At 40.3% G+C, this 22,787-nt stretch overlaps 1 protein-coding gene across 1 annotated transcript in view; it reads right to left on the bottom strand.

Annotated features, from left to right (window-relative positions):
- The window catches only part of LOC308395740 (uncharacterized protein), a 49,254-nt gene that overhangs the window by 24,579 nt on the left and 1,888 nt on the right, over positions 1-22,787 (bottom strand). Inside the window, exons 2-6 of the mRNA XM_080880729.1 lie at positions 14,403-14,454; positions 12,634-12,731; positions 5,937-6,082; positions 5,590-5,685; positions 2,866-2,987 (exon numbers count right to left, since the gene is read on the bottom strand). Coding sequence (XP_080736855.1) covers positions 2,866-2,987; positions 5,590-5,685; positions 5,937-6,082; positions 12,634-12,731; positions 14,403-14,454 — 514 coding nt within the window. The remainder of the gene's footprint in view (positions 1-2,865; positions 2,988-5,589; positions 5,686-5,936; positions 6,083-12,633; positions 12,732-14,402; positions 14,455-22,787) is intronic.

The raw sequence follows: 22,787 nt of genomic DNA, 5'->3' as shown, positions 1-22,787 counted from the left end.
GTCCAGACCTCGCTCCAACCAGCCAGCTCTCTTTATCAGAACAGAGCGCTACAGTGTCCCCAATACTGCAGATGACATGAGTCTGAATGAAAATCTCCCGCAAGGCCCCAATGACAGGCAGCAGCCACCTTACGTCTGTAGCTCCATGTAGGTGCAGAGCATGATTAAGTCAGACTCGGTGTCCTCTGCCTCCTTCTGAATGGTGTCCAAATTCTGCCATAGGTAGGATTTGACGATCCTTCACCAAGTTCTAGTGTTTGGTAAAGTCCTTTCCTGGGTGTACTAGGACTTTGTCAGATGTCCAAGTCACGTTGGCCGTTGACATGTGGGCTAGGGTATTTTGGTGCAAAGCCCACTTATGTCCCAGTGAATGTTAAAATTTCTCAGTAAGAGAATGAAGACTCAAAGACTAAAAGGCACCTGGGCCTAATATTTGACGTATAAGTCCACACAACAGTCAGATATCCTGTCATCCACCAAACATGCAGGGTCTCTCACTGAGAGCATCTCCAGAGGGGAACAACATCCAACTCCTTCCCAGGAGACTGGCTGCAGAACCGGAGTCATACATGTAGGTGAGCCTGACAGTAGTCCTATTACCCAAGAACCAGTTTTAGCAACCAGGAATTGGATCGGATCTCTGTTCCAGACTGCTGCCCAATCCACATAGCATCAGACCTTTACACTCTCTTACCTAGGATCAATAATGTCTTTCGAAACCCAGCTAGGGCTATTTGCCCCAGATAAGGATCAGGGGAAATGCCAGAAGATTACGGTTTGAGAAATGGCTGTTACAGTGGCCTGTGCTACAAAGGAAGACTGGGGCCTTTTTTTCCAGGCAACTTCAGGTTTAAACCTGTTTTTGTTTTCAGTTTTGAAGGTTCACGTCTTCCAGGCAGAATCTACATCAAAAGAAGCCTTGATGTAGTGATACTATAAGATCCTAATACACGTCACCTAAGCTTCGTACTTGTTGACCTCATAAAAAAACATTCTGACCCATTTTTACCCCTACCCTCCATACCATAGGCCTGCATCCACTCATGTAGGAAAACAGCCACACCTTTTGTACAACCCTTTGCTACTACATGGTTATTGGACATAGGCATCACTTTTTCCTGTAACTGTTTGACTAGTTGGTCATTTATTAAGGCATAGAAAAATATGTGACTATATATGTAAGTTAAACAGGAAGTGGACTTTGGCAAGAAAGCTCAAGTGGGCCATTCTTTAGTGGTAGGCTTTTGTGTCATGTAAAGGCTCATTGTTATCTCTGTGCTGTATATATAAAACCACTTTTTATTTTTCAAATACTGTAATTTTTCTTCATTTTTAAAAGATGCTGAAGTTTGTGATGTGTCATGTTGCCTAAACTGTATCCTTTATGTGAATGTGCTAGATTTGTAAATCCTGGGTTTAATTATCGAGTTGAAAATTATCTTTGGTGACAGCCTAGCCTGATTGCCAATACATGGGTAAGTGAAGCCACATAGAAGAAGAAACCTGGGTATGTTTAATTGACTTTATAGTAAAGACCCCAACTCATGAATTCACCATATTTTTCTTTTGTGGTCGACTCCTTTGTCACGTGGTGTGAGCAGAATCATCTGCAGCTCAACGTGGCAAAGACCAAGGAACTGATCGTGGACTTCAGGAAGACCAGGAAACACTTGACCCCAGTTTCAATCCAGGGGGTCAGTGTTGACATTGTGGAGGATTATAAATACCTTGGAGTACACATTGACAATAAACTGGACTGGGCTAAAAACACCACAGCACTTTACAGGAAGGGCCAGAGTCGTCTCTATTTTTTGAGGCGACTGAGGTCCTTCAACATATGCCGGAAAATGCTGAGGATTTTCTATGAGTCTGTTGTGGCCAGTGCGATCCTCTATGCTGTTGCATGCTGGGGGAGCAGGCTGAGGGTCGCAGATGCCAACAGACTTAATAAACTGATCCGTAAGGCCAGCAATGTTGTGGGGATGGAGCTGGACTCCCTCAAGGTGGTGTCGGAGAGGCGGATGCTGTCCAAGATAAAGACAATGTTGGATAACACCTCCCACCCACTCCATGACATGTTGGTCAGTCACAGGAGCTCGTTCAGTGAGAGACTGAGATTACCGAAAAGCACCACTGAACGACACAGGAAATCATTCCTGCCTGTGGCCATCTCCCTGTACAACGCATCCACTTAACACACTGTTTGCTGCTACAGCTACACATGTTTCTTTTCCAACTATTTATTTATGAGTGACTTATGTATGTATGTATGTATATATATGTATATATTGTACTATTCTTAGTTAGTGTATTGTCTGTCTTGTCTTAATGTTGGTTTATAATGGAGCACTGTAACAAAAAATAATTTCCCCCAGGGATCAATAAAGTATTCTGATTCTGATTCTGATTTTCTTTTTTTAAACTTGTGTTTTGCTGTATATCTGTAATCTTTCACTTGTATATATAGTTTTATGTGATGTGAACAGGGCCTATGCATGTAATGTTTTTGCCTGTTAAAAAAATAATAAATAGAAAAAATAATGAATAGAAATAAAGACTTGAAAGAACTGTTTAATATAATTCATTGTTGTTGGGATGCTTCAGAGGACTTGGCCCAGTTTCTCTAATGTATGTTGTTCACACCTCAATTCTACAAATCTCTACAATCAAGGTGGATAGTGGAAACCCTGCATGACCCATAGAAACACGTTAGCCTTGTTAATGGGAAATATGCCAGGTTGAAATGAACTGGCATTATCCTTTAACGTTAAATTAGATCAGTCGGTGGAGAGACAGAATGACTAAGTGTCTAATGAAGGAGGTATAACAAACACAGAGCAGACAGAAAGGAGTAGTTATTTGGACCGTATCACTTCGATGTGTCCGTTCTTGGCAGCCAGATGCAAAGGTGACACTCCGTTGGGGTCGGAGGGTTTTGGTTCCAGCATGGCTGCACACATGTTACTGCTGAGCAGGAGCTGGACCACCTAAACACAAAGACACACAGTGTAACTTGTAAAGCCATTTCATGATTTATATTAACTCTATAATTCCTTCTGTGTAAAAGTGAATTTAAAACTAAAATCTGGTTTCTCTGTGGACTAGCAGCAACACAGGTGCACACTTTGGCTGCTAGTGTCTTGAATTACCTCTGTGTCCACATGTGGCTGTCTCAGTAAGACCATTGTTCTTGTTCATTTTAAGGATTTTAGACATTTTTAGGCTGTGTTGTTGTATAATTAATCTGTTTCTGGAATAATTAACCTTTTAGGTGAACATTTTGCCTATAATTTTAAAATTAAATGGATGTCACCATTGCTTATCTTTACCAGGAAACTCTAAAATAAACATTTAGGTATAGAGTCTCTCAGTCAAAACATGGCAAATTTGGTACTTTTGATAATATCTAACTTTTCTTCTTACCCCATCATTGGATCAAAATTTGAGTTTGTCTCATACTTTGATTAATGTCTAAAAACTAATGCTAATGCTAACAAGCTAAAAGCTAAGCTAATGGCATTCCCATTATCTTTAGCTGTACTTAAGTATTTAATATTGACTATGTGCACATTAGCATATGCTACTTCCGGTGCGGAAACTCCTGTGGGGAGCTTTGTTTCTGGTGTCCTATTCACGCCCTGTTTACGGTCCAAAACAAGTTAAGCAAATGAATGAATCAAGCGGCGATTTACATTTCTATAGATGTCTTGGGCATTTACCCAATATATCTGTAAATGATGTTCATCGACTTGTCGATATTTTTTCCCCGCGCCTCAGAGCAAAAGAGAAAAGGGATTCAAATGTTATATTTCTCAGCTGTCCCTCGTTTATCGCGGGTGTTATGTTCTAAAAATAACCAGCGATAGGTGAAATCAAGTAGCCAATTTTATTTTTTGACGGTGCAAAATGTTTGGTGGACATCGTGGACATACAGCACTGCACTTCAGAGTCACACTGTTAGCAATCGATGCAGCGATTCTGTACTGTACAGGAGAGACGTCACGGAGAAGATCGTCTGCAGTGATCAGGACGCAGGACACAATGTGACGTAAAAAAACGTGCAAACTTGCACTAAAAAAGATCTGTGAAACAGCGAGGTGAAAGGTGAACCGCGTTATTAGCGAGGGACCACTGTAATTTTGAAGGTAAGTCACAACATACCCTTCGTAAATACTAATGTATAGAAACCGTTACCAGCAATCATTCATTTTTTGTGGCTTTTTTCACGGTTTGTTAACATGCTGTGTAGGTGTGTACTTGACTAGCTGATATCGACATAACTGGGGAAACATCTGGTTTGACTATTCTTCACCTGTAGTTTGAATGCTGAACATTTGCCTGTTTAAATCATAAGACCAGTCACTATACAGAGATGTGCTTCTGAATTTGCCTGCTTGCATCACTCTGCTTGTGTTGAGTGATGTAAACAACTCATCGATCTAAACTCTTTAAACATCAAAATTGATCATTAGATTTTTTATGACACAACAGTGGCGAGTGTTCCCACCTTCTCCTCTTTGTAACTTAACGCGATCTTTCCGTTTTCGAGTTTTGGACATGATTTTAATAAAGCTACCGGAAATGTACAACCCCACATCCGGTCTCAAACCAGGAAGTTAGCATTTTCTCGTGCACAGGGTCTATTACTAAGCAAATCTTAACATGCAAGTGAGTTGATGTGATCTGTTTAGCATGTTAGCATGCTAACAGTTGCAATAATTTACTTTGGTTTTTCATGTGACATCAAAAGGACATTGTTCAAGAATTGTCCGCCAAACTGGACATGATACATCCACTGGTTGATAGCGAATTAACTAAATACCTCTTTGTGATTACTTTGGTTGCTAGCAGATTGCCACAGTTGCCTGTAGTTCTTCATTTTTGTATGAAAATACTTGCTAGCTACAAGCAACGCAAACTGTAAATGAGGAAGACTTGCCTTAACAGTAAAAGTTGTGCCTGAGGAATACAGCCAACATTTTAAAGGGTGTCTGCTTTTGGTCTGTGTGACAATTTTCACAGATTCTTTACAGCTCGGAGAGCGGCTGGCTGGTGTTTATAGACAAGTTCGTCACTTATTCGTCACAAATTACCAACGCAACAACATTTTAGCAACCAAAGCAATCACAAATAGGTTTTTGTACACCAGTTGGGGGAGACATGCTTTTTTCCTACCAATAGGAGGTAGCTATTGGGGCTCACTAAATTGTCTTTAGGCCTGAGTAACTGCGGCTTTAGAAATCATTTTCCCAGCAGCTGCTATCAACCTCGAACCCAGTCAAACCCAGTTGGGCAATACTCATTCTTCCCTCACAATCACTGGTTTTCAGTTGGTTTCACACATCCAAAATAACAGGCAAGTTAACGTCACCTGGTTATTGGCCAAGATAACTTCTGGCTTAAAGAAAAAACAAGATGGTGGCAGCAAAAATTTAATGTGAAGCTTTAAAATGTGGAGTCCAAAACCAATGGGTGATGGTGATGTTACATCCATCTTCATCATTTATCATTTTTAGGTAAAACATATTGTTGATAGGGTAAAAAAAAATCTTCTGTTTTGAACCCAGTTGTAGTTATTGTTGTACTCACTCCAACACGTCCAAATTCGCAAGCGAGGTCCAGTGGAGTTTTCCCAGCTGTGTCTGAGATGCACGGGTTGGACTGGTGCTGCAGCAACATCTCCGACTGTAACACACAGACGCACACAAACAAACAAATGTTACCAACACATTTAAAGCTGAGCTTGCAACAACCACGTATCAGGCACACAGCATCAAGCCCACATAACAACTACACAGATCTCACATAACACAAACACTGGCTCTGTGCACAGTAAAGCACCTACAGTGCACACACACACACACACACACACACACACACACACACACACACACACACACACACACACACACACACACACACACACAAACAGTTACCCCATCATAGTGTCCATGCTGAGCTGACAGGTGGAGCGGGATCTGTCCTTCATCTGACTGTCCGTTGACTGACGAGCCTGCCTTCAGCAGCATTTTCATAGGCTCAGTCTTCCCCTGCCATGCAGCATAATGCAGGGGACGCATTCCTACACAAAACACACACAAACAAGGACACAAACATACACAGCCAACATGACGGCACAATAAAACAGACACACAACACAACCCACAACCACATGCACACAGGCACGTACAAAAAAATGAGAATGTAAAGACACATTAGTGCAAGCAAATACAAATTTTTTGTTAGTTTAGGTTAGTTTGGCATTAGATACCAAGCAGACAGAAATCTATCTGGTGCTGATTTTACAGAGAAATCACTAAATTTACTTGTTAACAAATGTTCTCATGGTTAATTCCCTCTGTGTGGCCTGTTAGTCTGAGAGATTAGGAGAGCTTAAACAATTATTGCATTGAAAGAAAATTAACCAGATGTACTACAACAGTAATTAATTGAAGCTAATTAAAACAAATGTTATATTTACAGGAAAATACATTGGTTCCAGTTTCTCTTTAACAAAACGTGTTGGGCCTGCATGCTATGAGACTCGACAGAGAGTGTATTCACTAAACAACCAGCAAAGCAATTGAAAAAACTATTGGTGGACAAAGTCACAAGGTAACAGCCCAAATAGGGCATCATGGGATGTTTGAGACAAACACTTTGAACACAAAGGGCAAGAGAAGTCCAACCCCTTTCTTTCTATGGCCCCAAGAAACCCTCGGAGGGAACTGCACAGCGACTCCCAGAGCCATGCACAGCATACAAGGTGATGCCAAGTTTTGCTGTGCAAAACATCAGTGCGGACTCCTTATCGCTGCCTTTAACAAGTTTTTTCAAAAAGGTCTCAAAGACTTTAGAGTCAGACCTGTTACAGATCGTCAACTTTTCTTTATTATCAGGTGTGTTTCCAGAATCACTAAAAACTGCTGTAATCAAACCTATACTGAAAAAGGACAATCTTGACAAGACACAAATGAACAACTACAGGCCGATCTCAAATCTCCCGTTTTTAAGTAAGATCATTGAAAAAGCAGTTTCTCAACAGCTCAGTTACTTCTTAAAACAGAATAATTGCTACGATGCCTTCCAGTCAGGTTTTAGACAGAACCACAGCACTGAAACCGCTCTGACCAAAGTGTTTAATGACATGTGTCTGAATACAGACAGTGGAAAAATGTCAGTCCTAGTTTTACTGGATCTCAGTGCAGCATTTGATACAGTTGACCACAACATATTACTCAAACGACTGGAGAACTGGGCAGGTCTTTCAGGAACTGTACTAAACTGGTTCAAAACATACGTAGAAAACAGGAAATACTTTGTATCAATAGGTAACTTCACATCTGAGCAGACAAGTATCACATGTGGAGTTCCCCAAGGTTCCATCTTGGGACCCCTTCTGTTTAACATCTACATGCTCCCACTGGCACAGATTATAAAGAACAACAAAATAAACTATCACAGCTATGCAGATGACACACAAATATATATCACAATGTCACCAGGAGACCGAGGCCCTGTGCAGGCTCTTGGTAAATGCATTGAGGAAATCAATGACTGGTTGTGCCACAATTTTCTCCAGCTAAACAAAAACAAAAGTGAGGTAATAGTCTTTGGCGCCAAAGAAAAACGATTACAGGTCACCAGAGAACTTCAATCTATACATCTAAAAACCACAAACCAGGCGAGAAATTTGGGTGTAGTGATGGATGCAGACCTAAACTTAGAAAAACACATTAAGACAATAACAAAGTCAGCTTACTATCACCTCAAGAATATTTCAAGGATAAAAGATCTGATGTCTCAACAGGACCTGGAAAAACTAGTCCATGCATTCATCTTTAGTAGGCTTGATTACTGTAACAGCATCTTTACAGGTCTACCTAAAAAATCAGTCAGACAACTACAGCTCATTCAGAACTCTGCTGCTCGAGTCCTCACTAAGACCAAAAAAGTGGACCACATCAGTCCAGCTCTGAGGTCTTTACACTGGCTGCCTGTCCGTCAGAGGATAGACTTTAAAGTTCTGATGCTGGCCTATAAAGCTCTGAATGGTTTAGGACCAAAATACATCAATGACCTCCTGACCCAGTATGAACCATCCAGATCCCTCAGGTCATCTGGATCCGGTCTTTTATCAGTTCCCAGAGTCAGAACCAGACACGGAGAAGCTGCATTCAGCTTTTATGCTCCTTATATCTGGAACAAACTCCCAGAAAGCCTCAGATCAGCTGAAACACTCAGTTTATTTAAATCCAGGTTGAAGACTCACCTGTTCTCAGCTGCATTTGAATAAAGCACCAAATCCACACTTTAAGCTTAAATTTCAAAACTTACATTTAACTACTGATTTTATCTACTGTTCTGATTTTATCTGTTTTAATTTTATATACTGTTGTTTGTTTGTTTGTTTGTTAATTAGTTAGTTAGTTAGTTTGCTTGTTTTATTCAATTTTAAATCATGCTTTTTATTTGTTCTTGTTTCTAATGTCTCTGTAAAGCACTTTGAATCACCTTGTTGTTGAATTGTGCTATACAAATAAACTTGCCTTGCCTTGCCTTGCCTTGCCTTGCCTTTAACCAGAAGACATCTAATACCACTTTGCAGCGGTGGCTTCGAGAAGCAGTGAGCGTGTTTCTCATGGCAGCAAACCAAGACCTCCAGTCTTGACACTAGAGATGAGCCACACCATTGAGCTGAATAAAAAGGCCCCTCCAGCCTCAGCTGGCATGAGAGACGCCTGAGTCAGAGGATAGGTGCTGGCAGGATAAAGAGGCACAGCAGCTGCAGGAGTTACAGAATCTAAAGCTTAGAGATTTCAGGCCAAATTACTATCACACGGTCTCAAAGATCTTCTCGAAAGTGTGATTGGGCACGAGAAGAGCGGACTGCGCAGGAATAAGAGCAACACTGAGAAATCAGAGGAAATGCTCGACGTACACGAATCAGTTCAGAGGCCATTTTTTCAAAAGTCCTAAAAGAAATGAGTATAATCCTGTCTTGTTGAGAAACTGACGTGCAGCATCAGGCGTATTTTATTAATAGCGCTGTATTTGGAAGGCGGCAGTGTTTTCTCATTTTAACCGTTAATAATGTTTTGATAAGACTAACCTAAAAACATCAAGTAGGGGCTCATATTTATTTATTTTTTAGGTTAATTACATGCACCAAAAAAGAAGTGAATCGGTCACAGCACACAATACCATTAAACGATATTAAAGAATGTCTTTACTCAGGGGGTAAGGTTGAAAAGCCAATCTTAAATGGCTGTGATCTTTGGGCCTCATGCAGCAATGCATTAATAACAGATTCTGATTGTGACTGCATGGGCTCAGAAACACACGGTTAAGGTAAAATCTGAGTATTCAAGGGAAAAAAATGAACGATTCTTAAATGCTTCTGTCGCTGTGTGGTCTTCAACAAATCCAAAGGTTACATTTTTTTGTAAATCATGGACGCTGTGTCCTCTGCACTAAACAGAAGAGCGACCATGCATGCAACTTAAAAGCCAGCACTGGTTACGTTCTTTAAAGTCTTAATTTCTGAGAGAACCACCACTGCTAAACAATATATGCACGTTTTGGAAAAGGTATGAAACTACTCAGGAAACGCCTTGCTTATTTCAGGAACAGAGCACCTCCAAAGTCACAGATTCTGGGTTCTTAGCTGGCTGGTCTGCAGTCCAGACATGTCACCCACTGAAAACATAACACACTGTTTAAGATAATTTCAGTCAGCGTATACTGTAGCATCACATCAATAAAGCATCTGGTATATTGATGTGGTCAGTTAAGTAGAGACGGGGTTGCTAATCAGTTTCAGCTGCTTTGGTGTTAATTAAATTAACAACATCAGTAGTTGTGCCGGAAGGTTTGCCGTGTCAGTGTCATGGGAGGCAGTTACTCTTGGAGAGCGGGACAGTTGGAAAGTCCTTAATTCATCAACAGGACTGGTATCTGTACTTCACACCATCTGATATTGTTGTGTTAGGTGTTGTTCATGGACCAACAAAACTAATGTTGGTCCAGGTTCAACATTGGAAATGATCAATCATATTGCAGTGATGTCATAGTTTTGCAGAATAAACCATCACACCACATAGCAAAGTGTAACTCTAACTCCCACCAACCCTTCTGGATTTGGATTTTTTCCTGAGCAGACTAGAGATGGCACGATACCACTTCTTTATGTCCGATACCGATACCGATATCATAAATTTGGATATCTGCCAATACCGATATGAATCCGATATAGTGTGTTTTTTAATCAATAAAACTGTTTTTTTAATATCTTGCTGCTTTTTGTATCAGTTCATAGGGTTAAAAAAAACATTAAAGCTATTCTGTTATACCTGTATGCAAAAACTACCCTGCACCCAAAATATTTCATAGTTCAGCAATACTGATCAATCTAATAAACTTAAACCTACTCCATCCTCCCTATTCTGGTATTTTAAAGAGTAAGCAACCTAACTAATAGGGCTCTAAAACTCCCAGCAAAAAAAAAAAAAAAAAAAAGGGAACCACCCCCCCCCCTCCACCTCATGATGCTTAATCGACGTAATCGACTTTAATTTGATGCAGTGTGAAAAAAATTGCACAGAAATCAATTATTTTTCAAGAATAATTAAATAGATTCAACATCTTTCTTCAACAGAATTGCAGACTGCACATGATGATGAAGTACTATAGCTTACTAGGGTATATTAGACTTAACAGTTACTATATACAGTAATGGACTTCTATACATTTTACATAAGATTAAAACTTTGGGTGTAAGATTCAGATAATTATTTATTAAAAGCTCGACATTTTAAATGAGAATAAGAAGAAAAGTATGTCTTTGTGCCCCCTTTTCCCTGTTAATGCCCCATCGGCCCCCCTGGCTAAACTTTGCTAGATCCGCCCCTGCACAGTTACCAGCCGTCAGCTACACAGAAAAGGATCCTGGTGTAGAAAGTAATATTAAATAAATTCTAACAAAAGATTATCAAGCTTAAACGTGCTGCTGTTGTTCAGCCGCTGGTTTTCTCTTTCTGGCGCGAAGTGGGCGATAAACAAAGAAGAGAGACAGACTCGCACATAAAAGCCGATCAGCTGATCATTAATCAGTTTCATGATTGAAGCAGCAGCAGGAGAGGGAGAGAGAGAGAAGAGGCAGTTGCTCCATATATCGGTTGTTAAGCTTAACACGGGAATGCTTCACAAACATTCAGAGATAAACTTACACACTTGCTTTACTTCTCTCTGGGATCACTTCCTCGGAGATGAAATGCCGGTTTGGTAGCGAGGCTACAAATACACACAGCCGCTCTATCACGTGACCACACTGCTCCGACATGCTACGGTTATGAGCTGAGTTACGCCATGTCGCAAGTTTTGTGAGGTGCTTTTTTGATATTTAATAGATCGGATTACATTTTTTATTTCTCTCCGATATCAGATCCAGGAATTTACGTCAGTATTGGACCGATACCGATACTTAATATCGGATCGGTCCATCTCTAGAGCAGACATTGGTAAGGGGTCTTCCAAGCCACAAAGCTATGATATCCTAAAGTGATTATTCAAATGCAATGTTGATCGCAGACAAACATTATTATGTTGATCCAGGAACAACATCAACACGATATCAGATAGACTGTTTACCTCACCTCTTGCCCAATAGCTATACGCTCCAGCACTCTGTGACCCTGAATCGGATAAGCACTTAAGAAAAGGGATGAATGCATGAAGGGATGGACATGTTCCAACTTTCTGTCTTTGGAAATACCCTTCACTTGTTCCTGTGATTATTCTGGCTGAACACATAGCCACTTTCCACATTTCCTTTTTGTGATGTTTGTCTGGAGGATATACAGCTCCAAAGCAAAGGCCCTCAGGATGTTGAGGCAACTTAAGCTGGCATCTTGCAGAAGTATGTTTTCCTAACACCGGAAACAGTTCTCTTTAAGACAAAGTTGGCTGGTTCCATCTGGTTGGACAAATCTTAAATCTCAGAAACATTATTAGTATTTTTTGGGCCACTACCCTGACTACAATCACCTCCTATGTTCTGTTAATAAAGCACACAGTCAAACACCTACTCGTAGAAGGTGAAGATGTGCTGTTTCCTGGTGCCTCTGCAAAATCACACCCATTAAAGCAGTAGGTTCACCAAAAGAGGCCTGGTAAGTCTATTTAGAGGCACACTGGGCATGACTGAAAGTGCAGACACAGTAGGCCTACATCCTGGAGGGATTATAACTCCCATCTGCCCTGAGATTTCTTCTTCTCCTCCTTCTTCTTGAATCTGCCAACGTAGGATCGAGATACTCTCTGCTCTGCTTCCCACTTGGCTCTCACTCCTGCAGCCATGGAGCTTTCCTTCTTCTGTTTTCTATTGTTGACTGTGCAAACAAATCTGTCGCTCCTCATAAATGCACGCCACAGACATAAATTGGATTTCCAAGAAGCTCACCTTTTATTACATAAGCCGGTATTATTTGTCACACAGGGAAAGCCGGAAAGTATTTGTTTTTGGGCTTTTTCTGCACAGCCGTGTGTGTTCGTGTGTGTGTTTTGTGCCTTATTTTGTAGCAGCACAGCGTATCCCAGTGACACTGTGAAAGCCTGTGTGCATTTTTTTTTTACCTTTATGGTCTTTGATATCCACTGCTGCCTGGGCCTCCAACAGCAGAGAGATCATCTCCTTGTTGCCACTCAGAGCAGCATGATGCAGCGGCGACAGCCTTCACACAGACACAGATTATGTATAAAAATACACACATTCAAATGCATAGTGTAAAACCTGAGCACAACTTTGCTAAAGTAATCTTCGGCGTACAGCTGCTCCGCCCCACAGCTCTGTGTGACGATGGGAGCGCGTGCGGGGAGGGCGGGTGGAAATGACCTACTTCCATTAATAAGCAATCTCTCTCCCCCGGAGTCGAGCGTACGCGCAGGGCATCTGTGTGTGGGTCTAATGGATCTGTGGTGAACATAAGAGCGGGGCCCTGGAGTCAAATCAACGACTCATCAGTGATTACACAAGAAGCTGAGTCCAATTATCTGAATCCAATCAACATCATAAAAAGATCTTTGTTATCTGATGGAGTCAAACGGAACACAGCCGTAAACCAAGCATGTGCACACAAAAAGCTTAACCAATCATGAAGCTAAATATAGCCAAAATCCATAGTTGAACATTCAGAGCTGATAAGGGAATATTTCTGAGCAAATTAGGAGCTGGGAAATGTTGGCTTTGCTTTAAGGTGATAATTACAGTCTTCAGATCTGAGGTCTTCAGCTGGCTACACTCCTATGAGCCAAAGACAGATTTAAACAGGAGATAATTTGAACAGTAATAACGGCTTGCTAGCCTATTGATTATTTGAAGATTTTTCTTCCTATTTGTTTGCCACAGTTAATTAGATATTCACAACATGGATCAGCTACAGCCCACAAGCATCGGGCTTTGGTGTTTATTTTTCTCATGATAACTGTCTCATGTTTAATATCAGCGAGGTATGAGACATTTTATAACAGAGCTCTTAAAATGATCTATTTGTGACCCCAGCTCACAGGTTCTGCATTAGTTTGGATGTGAGTCAAAATCAGTTAACAGAAAGTGCTTTTCAGTTTCATTTAATTCATATGATTATTTCAATTACAGCACAGATCTCCTGGCCAGAGGTCGCCCACCACATGATCCAGACTGACCCACTGGAAGCTATTGTAAGGTATAAAAATAGAAAAGGAGGAAATAATCATGGACTGTCACCAGGAAGCCTTGTGTTTAAGCACGGACAAAATGGGGGTTTATGAAGGAGCCCGAATGAATCAGAGCAGTCTTCAATTTATGACTGAGTGTGGAAAAGATGAGCATCTCTGGGTTTTCCTCATTTTTTTATGTATATGAATGTTCATGTACACATTCAATTCAGTTTCAGCCAAGCCTGTGGAGATTTTCAGTCTTTGCTAAACGCGGATCTATAATAAAAGTCTTTTTTTTTAAGTTTCCTTCAGATTGGCCCAACTGTTAGGAAGACGGGGCACATATGCTACAATCAGGATGGTAAAAACAAGTGGGAAAAATCTGAAGGTGTTTTTTTTACATGTTATTATGCGGGATCTTTACATGTGAGGCTCATACAACTAAAGAGCAAATTAAGATGTATTAGATCTTTGAATTTTAGTGAGCGGCTCGATGGCTGAGTAACAACTACCTCAAAATCTGAGAAAACAAGAAAAGATCTCAGGATTCAGTTGTGTTGATAGTGTTGTGAGTGTTTTCAGGGCCATGAAGAAAGAAATAGGTTATTATAAAAGATGGAATGAAAATGGAGTGATAAAGAAAGAGGTGTAATGATAGAGTAAACAGCTGGAACAGGAGGTGATGTGAAACATCTGTGATCCCTCACCCATCTGCATCCTGGATGTTGACGTTCACCCGCTTTGCTGCTCCGAGAAGCTCTGAAAGGGTAACAAAGAGTAAGAAAAGCATTTCAAAAAAAGTTCAAATTTAAACTTTAATCTAGGGACAAGTATATTCTTCTGTCCTGTTCATTCAATATTTAATTGAGAGCCGGTAAAGTTGAAGCAACATGTTCACATCTGTGAGTGTTTCCAGACATACTCCTACTGTATAACTTCAGTGTGTTAAAGAGAATCGACCATGTAATGAAGGTAAAGAAATTATAGGACTCTCATAAAAAAAACAAAAGCTCAGATTTTAATGTGTTCTCTCACATAAACTTGATCTATATGCAAAAATATATGAGTATATTTAGGAGAGCAGGTGAAAACAAAAGGACCTTATGATGGTTTGTCATAAGAACCTAAAGTGGAGATAAGCGAGTGCCTAGCTGATAACTAGTAAAGCTCATAACCTGCTAGGGTTGCAAAAAATTAAATGCTCAAATACTAAAACAGTAATAACACTACTAAAAATTAAGCTCATATTAGATAGTCTGTCTCTATCTAACAGTTTCTATACCATAGATGCCATCTTTGACTGCTCCAGTTGACGCACAACTTCACACAGCAGCGCTGCAGCCAGATAGGCACACGGCAGATCTCAACAGCACTTTGATAATAAACAGTTATCATAAATGTTAGCCTGGCAGCATCGGCGTAACTTTGTGCTGAACATAACCCCCCTAACCCCCCATGGAAATTACGCCCCACATACGTTAATGTTAGCTGTTTAACTATTAGCAATTAGCTGATAGCCACACTAGCCGTCTGTTAAGCCAGCGGTCCCCAACCTTTTTTGCGCCACGGACCGGTTTATGCCCCACAATATTTTCACGGACCGGCCTTTAAGGTGTCGCGGATAAATACAACAAAATAAAACTAGTACCGAAAAAAAGAAAATTTATTCATAACACACGTGAAAAGACCAAGGAAAACCGAGTAAACGATAAAAATGATAACAAAATAACGCTGAAAACCGATAAAAACACTGAAAACTATGCATTTCACCCCTGAGCCTCAATTCTCAGGGCCCGGTACCAAACGATTCACGGACCGGTACCAGTCCGAGGCCCGGGGGTTGGGGACCGCTGTGTTAAGCTATCATTTCGGTAGCAGCTAGCGGCTATGGCTAATAATAAAACGGGGCAAGGCCTCAATGTGGCCATAACTTATAAAACCTTCCTGAGACGAAGTATTTTTTGTTCATTTACTCTTTTTAAAGCGTCATTTTTTATTATTAAGTGGTCTGAACATAAGCAATAATGGCCCAAAATTTTATAACTTCTACATATTTATATATATATATATATATATATATATATATATATATATATATATATATATATTTTTATATATATATATATATATATATATATATATATATATATATATATATACATATATATATATATATATATATATGTATATATATTAGGGGTGGGGGAAAAAATCGATACTGTGTAGTATCGTGATATTTTGTTTGCTAATAATGTATCGATACAGGGACAGCAGAAATCGATATTTTGTTACAAAAAAGGTTTTTGTACTCTGACTTCAGAGCATGTTGATCCTTTTTCTGAGCAAGAATCCTGACATTCCTTCACTGTCCAAATGCGTTTAACTTTTTTTTTGGCAGCAATAAACATGACAGTTTACTTATTTTAATTTAAGACATGTTTTATTTTAATTAAGTTTAAAACTTTTTTATTTAATGTAAAATTATATTTTGTTTTAATTTACTTTCAAATTCTTCAGTTGCTGAAGGGGCTGCATAGTTTTCATAAATTGCATAGTTCAGAATAGCTATAATTGTACCAGATGGTTGAATTCAGTTAAGTTGGACTAGACTGTAATACAAACCGTTCAAGTTTGTCAACAATAAAACTGACTGAAATGAGAGAAAGACTGAGTGTGAGACTTTGTTATTAGATAAAATGAATATTGATAAAGTTTACCTTTATGTACAGAATCTGAATATCGCAAAATATTTTAAAAAATTGCAATAATATCGTATCGTGTGTTAAGTATTGTGATAATATCGTATCGTGGGATGTAGTCTCTGCACTAGTAGTTTCAAATACCCCATCATAATTCATCAGAATACAAGGTGACCTCCATTTTAAACAATGGTTTAAAAGCCCCCCCCCCCCCAAAAAAAATAAAATAAAATTAGGTGCTTAGAAAAAAAACAACGCCAAAAGAACCTTGATTCATTTTTTCTACACTGACTTACTAATTAATGGATCAGTCTTTGCATCTTTAGAGTGACACTATCGCTGTCATACATACATGAGTGTGTCTGCGTATATTTATAGCATGTTTGGGTGTAGAGCACGTGCTTCATTGTGTAAATGTGACACACACGTGAGCATTAGAGAGATGCAGGCACCGGATAGCAGGAAGAAACCGTTCACAAACCCACTACCAAACAGCCTGAAAGGACACAGGAAAAAACAACTTGTTTGTCTTTCTGCCTCCACTTTTTTTTTTTTTTTTGGTTTGGTCAAACCCTCATAATCCACGGGCCATAATCTGTAGCTGTGCTGTAATCTGGGGAAAAGCTCTCCCTTCGCTCTGCAGCTCTATCTGCACTTCATCCCTTCATCCTGCTCTCACACTCTAATTTTCCCTGTAATTTGCTAAAGAGCGCGTGCTGATTGGTAGTTCTGTTATTTCTGTTTACAGTGCAGCTGACATCATTTTCCTGCATGCATATGTGTGTGTGTGTGTGTGTGTGTGTGTGTGTGTTTATGTGTGTATTTATGGAAGTGCTGGTTCCTCCATATCTCTCTTGGATTAAAAATAAGAAGCATCCCTTCCCCCCAGCTGATGAATCAATGAGTGCAGATAACTGTGTCACCATCAGACTACCACAAAGCCACATGAACCCCGATACAGACCAGAATCTCACAACACAGAAACACCCACATGAGGCGCTTCCCTCTCAAACTCAGAACCAGGATTTGTATTTAATCTAATTCAGCTGACAGAGACAGAGTATCACTCTGCACATATAAAAGCCTGTCTTTTGTTTTAAGAACTGCTCTCACAACAGACTTTCATCTTCAAACTCACTTATGTCAGCGCTAACCCGCTGCCTGACTGTATCAGTGACTTGATTTGTTAAATTAAATTTTGAACGAAAGGCTTTTCCTGCCCTCACATGAACTGCTTGTTTGAGAGCGCTGCCATAATCTTTCTCTGATACAGTCCTTGGACCAGGGTTCATATTTTTCCGATCATTTATTTTGTCATAACATCGCAACTGAGCGCTGGGTTACCATGGTAACTCCTCAACGTGCCATTCTCGGAGACTGTCAGTCATCTGGGAGGGATTACAATGACAAGACTATGATATTATTGTGAAACATCTCCCTGAAAATTGTAACTGTGGCTCATTCATTTTCACTTTGAAAGTCTTTATTGTTAACTGAGAGCCAAAATAACCAAGCAGGACTGAAAAGCAACCTTGAATGTAACACAGCAGACTCACAAACCTCAGGAGAGGTGAAACGGAGGGGTTTCTCAGGGGTTCTCATTATCAGAGATGTTCTGAAGTCCTGTTTCCATCACCTCCGACCTTTCCTGTCATCATGCATTTAGACTTTCAGCGTAACACGTAGCCTAAAACAAATGCCAGCACAGATTTCAGACAGTTGCACACATATGTTAAAAGTGACTCGAGTCAGGGTCACAATATGCTACCAGCCTCAAAATGTATAAAATTATCCTCAAAACATCTAAATGACAGACACAGACAACAAGCATGCTAGTGCTGTAGGATCATGACGCATCATGCTGTCATAAACTGGCCCATGGTAAGTGGCAGTGAAAAGTCTACACAAGTGCTTTAATTAAATAAAATGTATTAAATAAGCTAACAAAAAAAAGTATATACTGATGGAAGATAGTGAACACTTCAACAAGCATATATACATCCATCCATCGATTCTCTTCCACCTTTCTAATTCAGGGATGGGACAGGGCTCGAGCCCATCCTAGGATGACATACAGTCATCCGAAAAAGACTCTGTGCAGTCCTCTAATAAGTTTTCCCTTTGCATTGGAATTAAGAGGGTAAGTAGCAGCCAGTATCGGCTAATAAAATGCATAAAGTAAGTATGAGAACCTCTATAAAAGCAGAGGTTTGCTGGTCTGGAGTTGTGTGTTAACACAATGCCACAATCTTTCAAGGATTGGACGTCCCAGCAAATTCTTGCAATGCTCAGAGAAACTGTAAAAAACATAAGAGCTGTAGCTTAGACTCTACAGGTCTCAGTTAGTGTGTTAAATGTTAAAGTTCACGACTGAACAAGTATGGCTTCTTTGGAAAGGTTGCACAGCTTAAGTTTGCCAAGTTGCATCTGAACAAACCACAAGACTTCTGGAACAATGTTCTACTATACATAACGGTGAACATTATGTATAGTAGTGTTGTAAACTCATTTTAAAAAATTAAAAAAAAATAAAAATGCCATCATTCTGAAAGCATTCAGCTTCTAGTTTCACTATACAACATAGTTCACACAATTTTCATATTTACTGGTCCCCCTCATGACTACTCAAGGTTTGCGGTGACCATCCCATGAACTGGGATCCAAACCATCCCAGCAAAATGATCCCAATCCCAATGTTCTCCTTGTGTATATACATCTAATTATATATTACCTATTTAATAGCCAATTAAAAAAATTTTGTTTTCTGTATGCAGAGAGCACCGGAATCAAATTCCTTATGCGTGTGCACAAACTTGGCCGAATAAAGATGATTCGGACTCTGAACATGTGCTGTGACTGTTGATAATTTCCACTGCTGATAGTATAATTACTTAATGGATTAATCCTGTTGATGGTATAATACTGAACAATCACAGTTCCCAGAGTCTGCCAAACTAAGGCTGCTTGATCTGAGTACCAAGAACATAGCCTGACAGAGATTACAATATTTGACTTTTTTTTCAGTCCACACATTTGCTAAGAGCTAGGATGAGGAGACGGTGTTTCGTGTGTAATCACACCTGTTATTCTCGAGTCAACAAGCTAACAAAAAGAAGCGCTCTCAGTGCAGATCTGTTACAGGTGTTCACTTGATGAATTGGGAATGCCAGAGCTTACAAAGTGCTATAAGCTATGCCAAAAAAGACGAGAAAAAAAGGGTCAGCGTTCCCTGATCATCAGTAAAGTCCATTTCAGTGGATCGCTACAACATAAAAGAGATACAGTTATGATAAGAATGCTCTCATATCTCTAAGATAAAGAGCTTTACTTCAGCTGAGCCAGAGATAATAAAACCATTACCAAATCGTTTAGGACTGTGCCTCACTTTGCGTGAGCAGGCAGTAGTTTTAATGTCGTCTCCTTTAAAGTGAGACTGAACGTCTCTTTCATCTGAAGTGATTCATTCAGACTCGAAAGATTCAGAACAAACTTTTGATTGATCTGTAACAAGAAAACCGAGAGTGCCGTGATTGCAGCAAGGCTACAAGCTTAAAAGACAAGGTGGTGTTGTCGAGTTTTCTCATTATCTACAGCTACAACAACAACCAACAATGAGTCTGCTATTCTCTGTGCAGCTGCAGCTCGGTATTCCTGTGTGCCACACAACTCCAGCTTTGCCTCAGAATGATTGAAAACCCATCAGCCCAGCACACCGCTCCATTAGATGACATCTTACCTTATAGTTTACTGGCGTCGACACCACATATATCTCTGTTGTTCCTGAAAATGCTGACTGGGAGACCAAATGTTTATTAATCTCAGCGGATATTCACCGACAGATACATCATTTCCTCTCGTCCGAGTTGATGAGCAGTTTTTCACAGATGTGTGTCTTCAGAGGGGGAGAAACGGGCAGACAAACTTTGGGTTTCCTCACAGAATTTTTATGAGAATCACACCAACGTTATCGTTTATTCAATTTAATACAGTAATCTTAGTCATCAGTACACGCTATATGAAAAAAAAAAGCTTTAACCCAGCAAGATCGAGTTGATTTTTTTTTACAATACAGACACACATTTAGCTTAAATATGGGTTAAATATGGGTTTATTAGCCAATAATAAACTGGCAGGTCTAACGGGTCCTGTATCTGTGTCAGGTAGCAGTCTAACAGCTCTGAACTGAAACCAGAACTGCGATATGAACCTCCATGGTTTGCTGTTGTGGTTCTCTCTTCCTGTGCTATCTATCCTAATGTGCTGCAGAAGCAGAAAGTAGCCCACAAGCACAGCAGAAGCTACACGTGGGCTAGCGCAGCTGCCACGAAGGCTCCGCCCCGACTACCTGATAAGAAATCTTGCGTTTTTATCTTGAAATGAACATCTGTCTTTTGAGGTAGCGGTTACGTTTCCATACACCAAAATGTGTTTGGGTTTGAGACCGTTATATAAATGCCAGGGAGAATGAAACCCATGTAGTAACGTAGCTTACTTTATACCTCGTAGTGACGTTTGTAGGCTACTTAGCAGCCTATTAACAGTCTATTAGCAAAGTAAAAAAAATGGACCGTCACCAGCATGTCAGTGATGCCAATTGACTTTAACTGCATCACTATGTGTTGGTCTTGTATTGGGGTAGCTGTAGCTCAGGAGGCAGAGCAGGTCACCTATCAATCAGAAGGTTGTTGGTTTGATCCCTGGCTCCTTCAGTCTCTTAGGGAAGATACCTCATGTTGCTCTCTGATGCATCCATTTGAGTCTGAATGGATGAATGAGGCATGTTATATAAAGTACACAAGTGCTATCTACTGGTTATTGAGAATTGTGTACTGGTACAAGTGATTACATGTCTATCGTTGTGTGTCCCTTCTATGTGAAAATATTTTCCAATATTCATCCCAAAGGTGGCGAAAGTGATTTCCAGTTGAGCTCTGACACTGAAACGAAATTTATGAAAGGAATCTCTACGGCCTTGTGTCGCGGTTCTCTCATCCTCTGTTGCAAAACTAATGCACAATGTCCAGCAGGGTGGTAGGTCTCTGCTACATCGCTTTAAATCATTTATGTTTACAGTGGTGCTTTTTTTCTGGGTCTTCTTCCAGTCAAAGTTCGTAATATGCTCTTTTTTGGGGTGTCCTTTCGTTCCGTTAGTTACGGAGCTTTTTGTGAAAATAAAAGGTTTAAAAAGTAACAAAGCCCTCTTCAGTGGGAGTTACTGTCTCCTACAGAAACACTTGTTAGCAGTCCGGCTGTTTCTCCCGTTTCTTATCTATGTCACTACTGTATGTAACACACTGGCACAGAGCTCGCCTAGCCTTTCGTTTGGCACGCCCTCAAATAGAGAATAAGCAGCTGCCTTGCAGTCCCTCATTTCTATTTACTCACTAGAGCTGCTTCTGTTACCTCTAACTCTGAAGTGTCTCAGCAAAGCACACCAAATGTTCTGCTGCTGGCTGAAGGAGCAAACACAAGCGTCTCCACGCACTCCAGGGGCATCACGGAAGAGCGGATAACTCCCAAAATGTTGACTAATGACTGGAAATCTAAAAGTTAGACAGTGACCACAGTGACCAAGGAAGGCTTTTTTTTTAGTCACACCACTTTTTTACCTGTTCACATCACCTCTGGGTATTTTCCAGAGTTTCTCACATGTATCACACAGCAGAAAATGGTGTGTTCGGCGCTCGCCCTGGCACAATGAGGCTTCACATGCCAGGTCAGCGACTGCTGTAAAGTTCGATCTAGCTGATCCTGCGATAGGAGCTCTCACTGCCACCTCAGTTGGGTAAAGTCTGGAAAAGTTCAGGGCTGCGGTGCATGCGTGTAAACAGCTACTGATAACGACTGATAGAAATTTGTGGTTTTCTGGCCTCTGAAGGTGGTCATGCCAGGAAAGCTTCTGTTCCTTTCATCCACAGCATCAATGTGTGACATTTCAACACAGCAAATAACCAACACAGCAAAACCTCCCTTTAACCCGCCACAGTGCTGCTCTGAACCTCATTAGCATACTATTAATAATACAAACACAGTCAGGCACATGACTAACACCCGATGTGTCAAGTGTGTCCCTGTGTGTGTGTTTGTGTTTGTGTGCGTATGTACCTGCCTGTAACTGTGTGTCTGGGGTGTGTCAGTGTGTGCGTTTGAGAAAGCAACAATTCTCCAGCAGAGAAACCTGGCATCCTGTTTAATTATTCAAACATAAACCTGGATTTGAAACACACACACACACACACACACACACACACACACACACACACACACACACACACACACACACACACACACACACACACACACTTTAACCTCCCTCCAACACGTCCTGTCTCTTGACCTCTCTGCATACATATCTGAACATTTCACTTGCTTACATGCTAACCCTCCTCCTCA

Source organism: Rhamphochromis sp. 'chilingali', assembly GCF_963969265.1.
Source record: "Rhamphochromis sp. 'chilingali' genome assembly, chromosome: 4".
Classification (NCBI taxonomy): domain Eukaryota; kingdom Metazoa; phylum Chordata; class Actinopteri; order Cichliformes; family Cichlidae; genus Rhamphochromis; species Rhamphochromis sp. 'chilingali'.
This window is presented reverse-complemented; position numbering and strand designations above follow the sequence as displayed.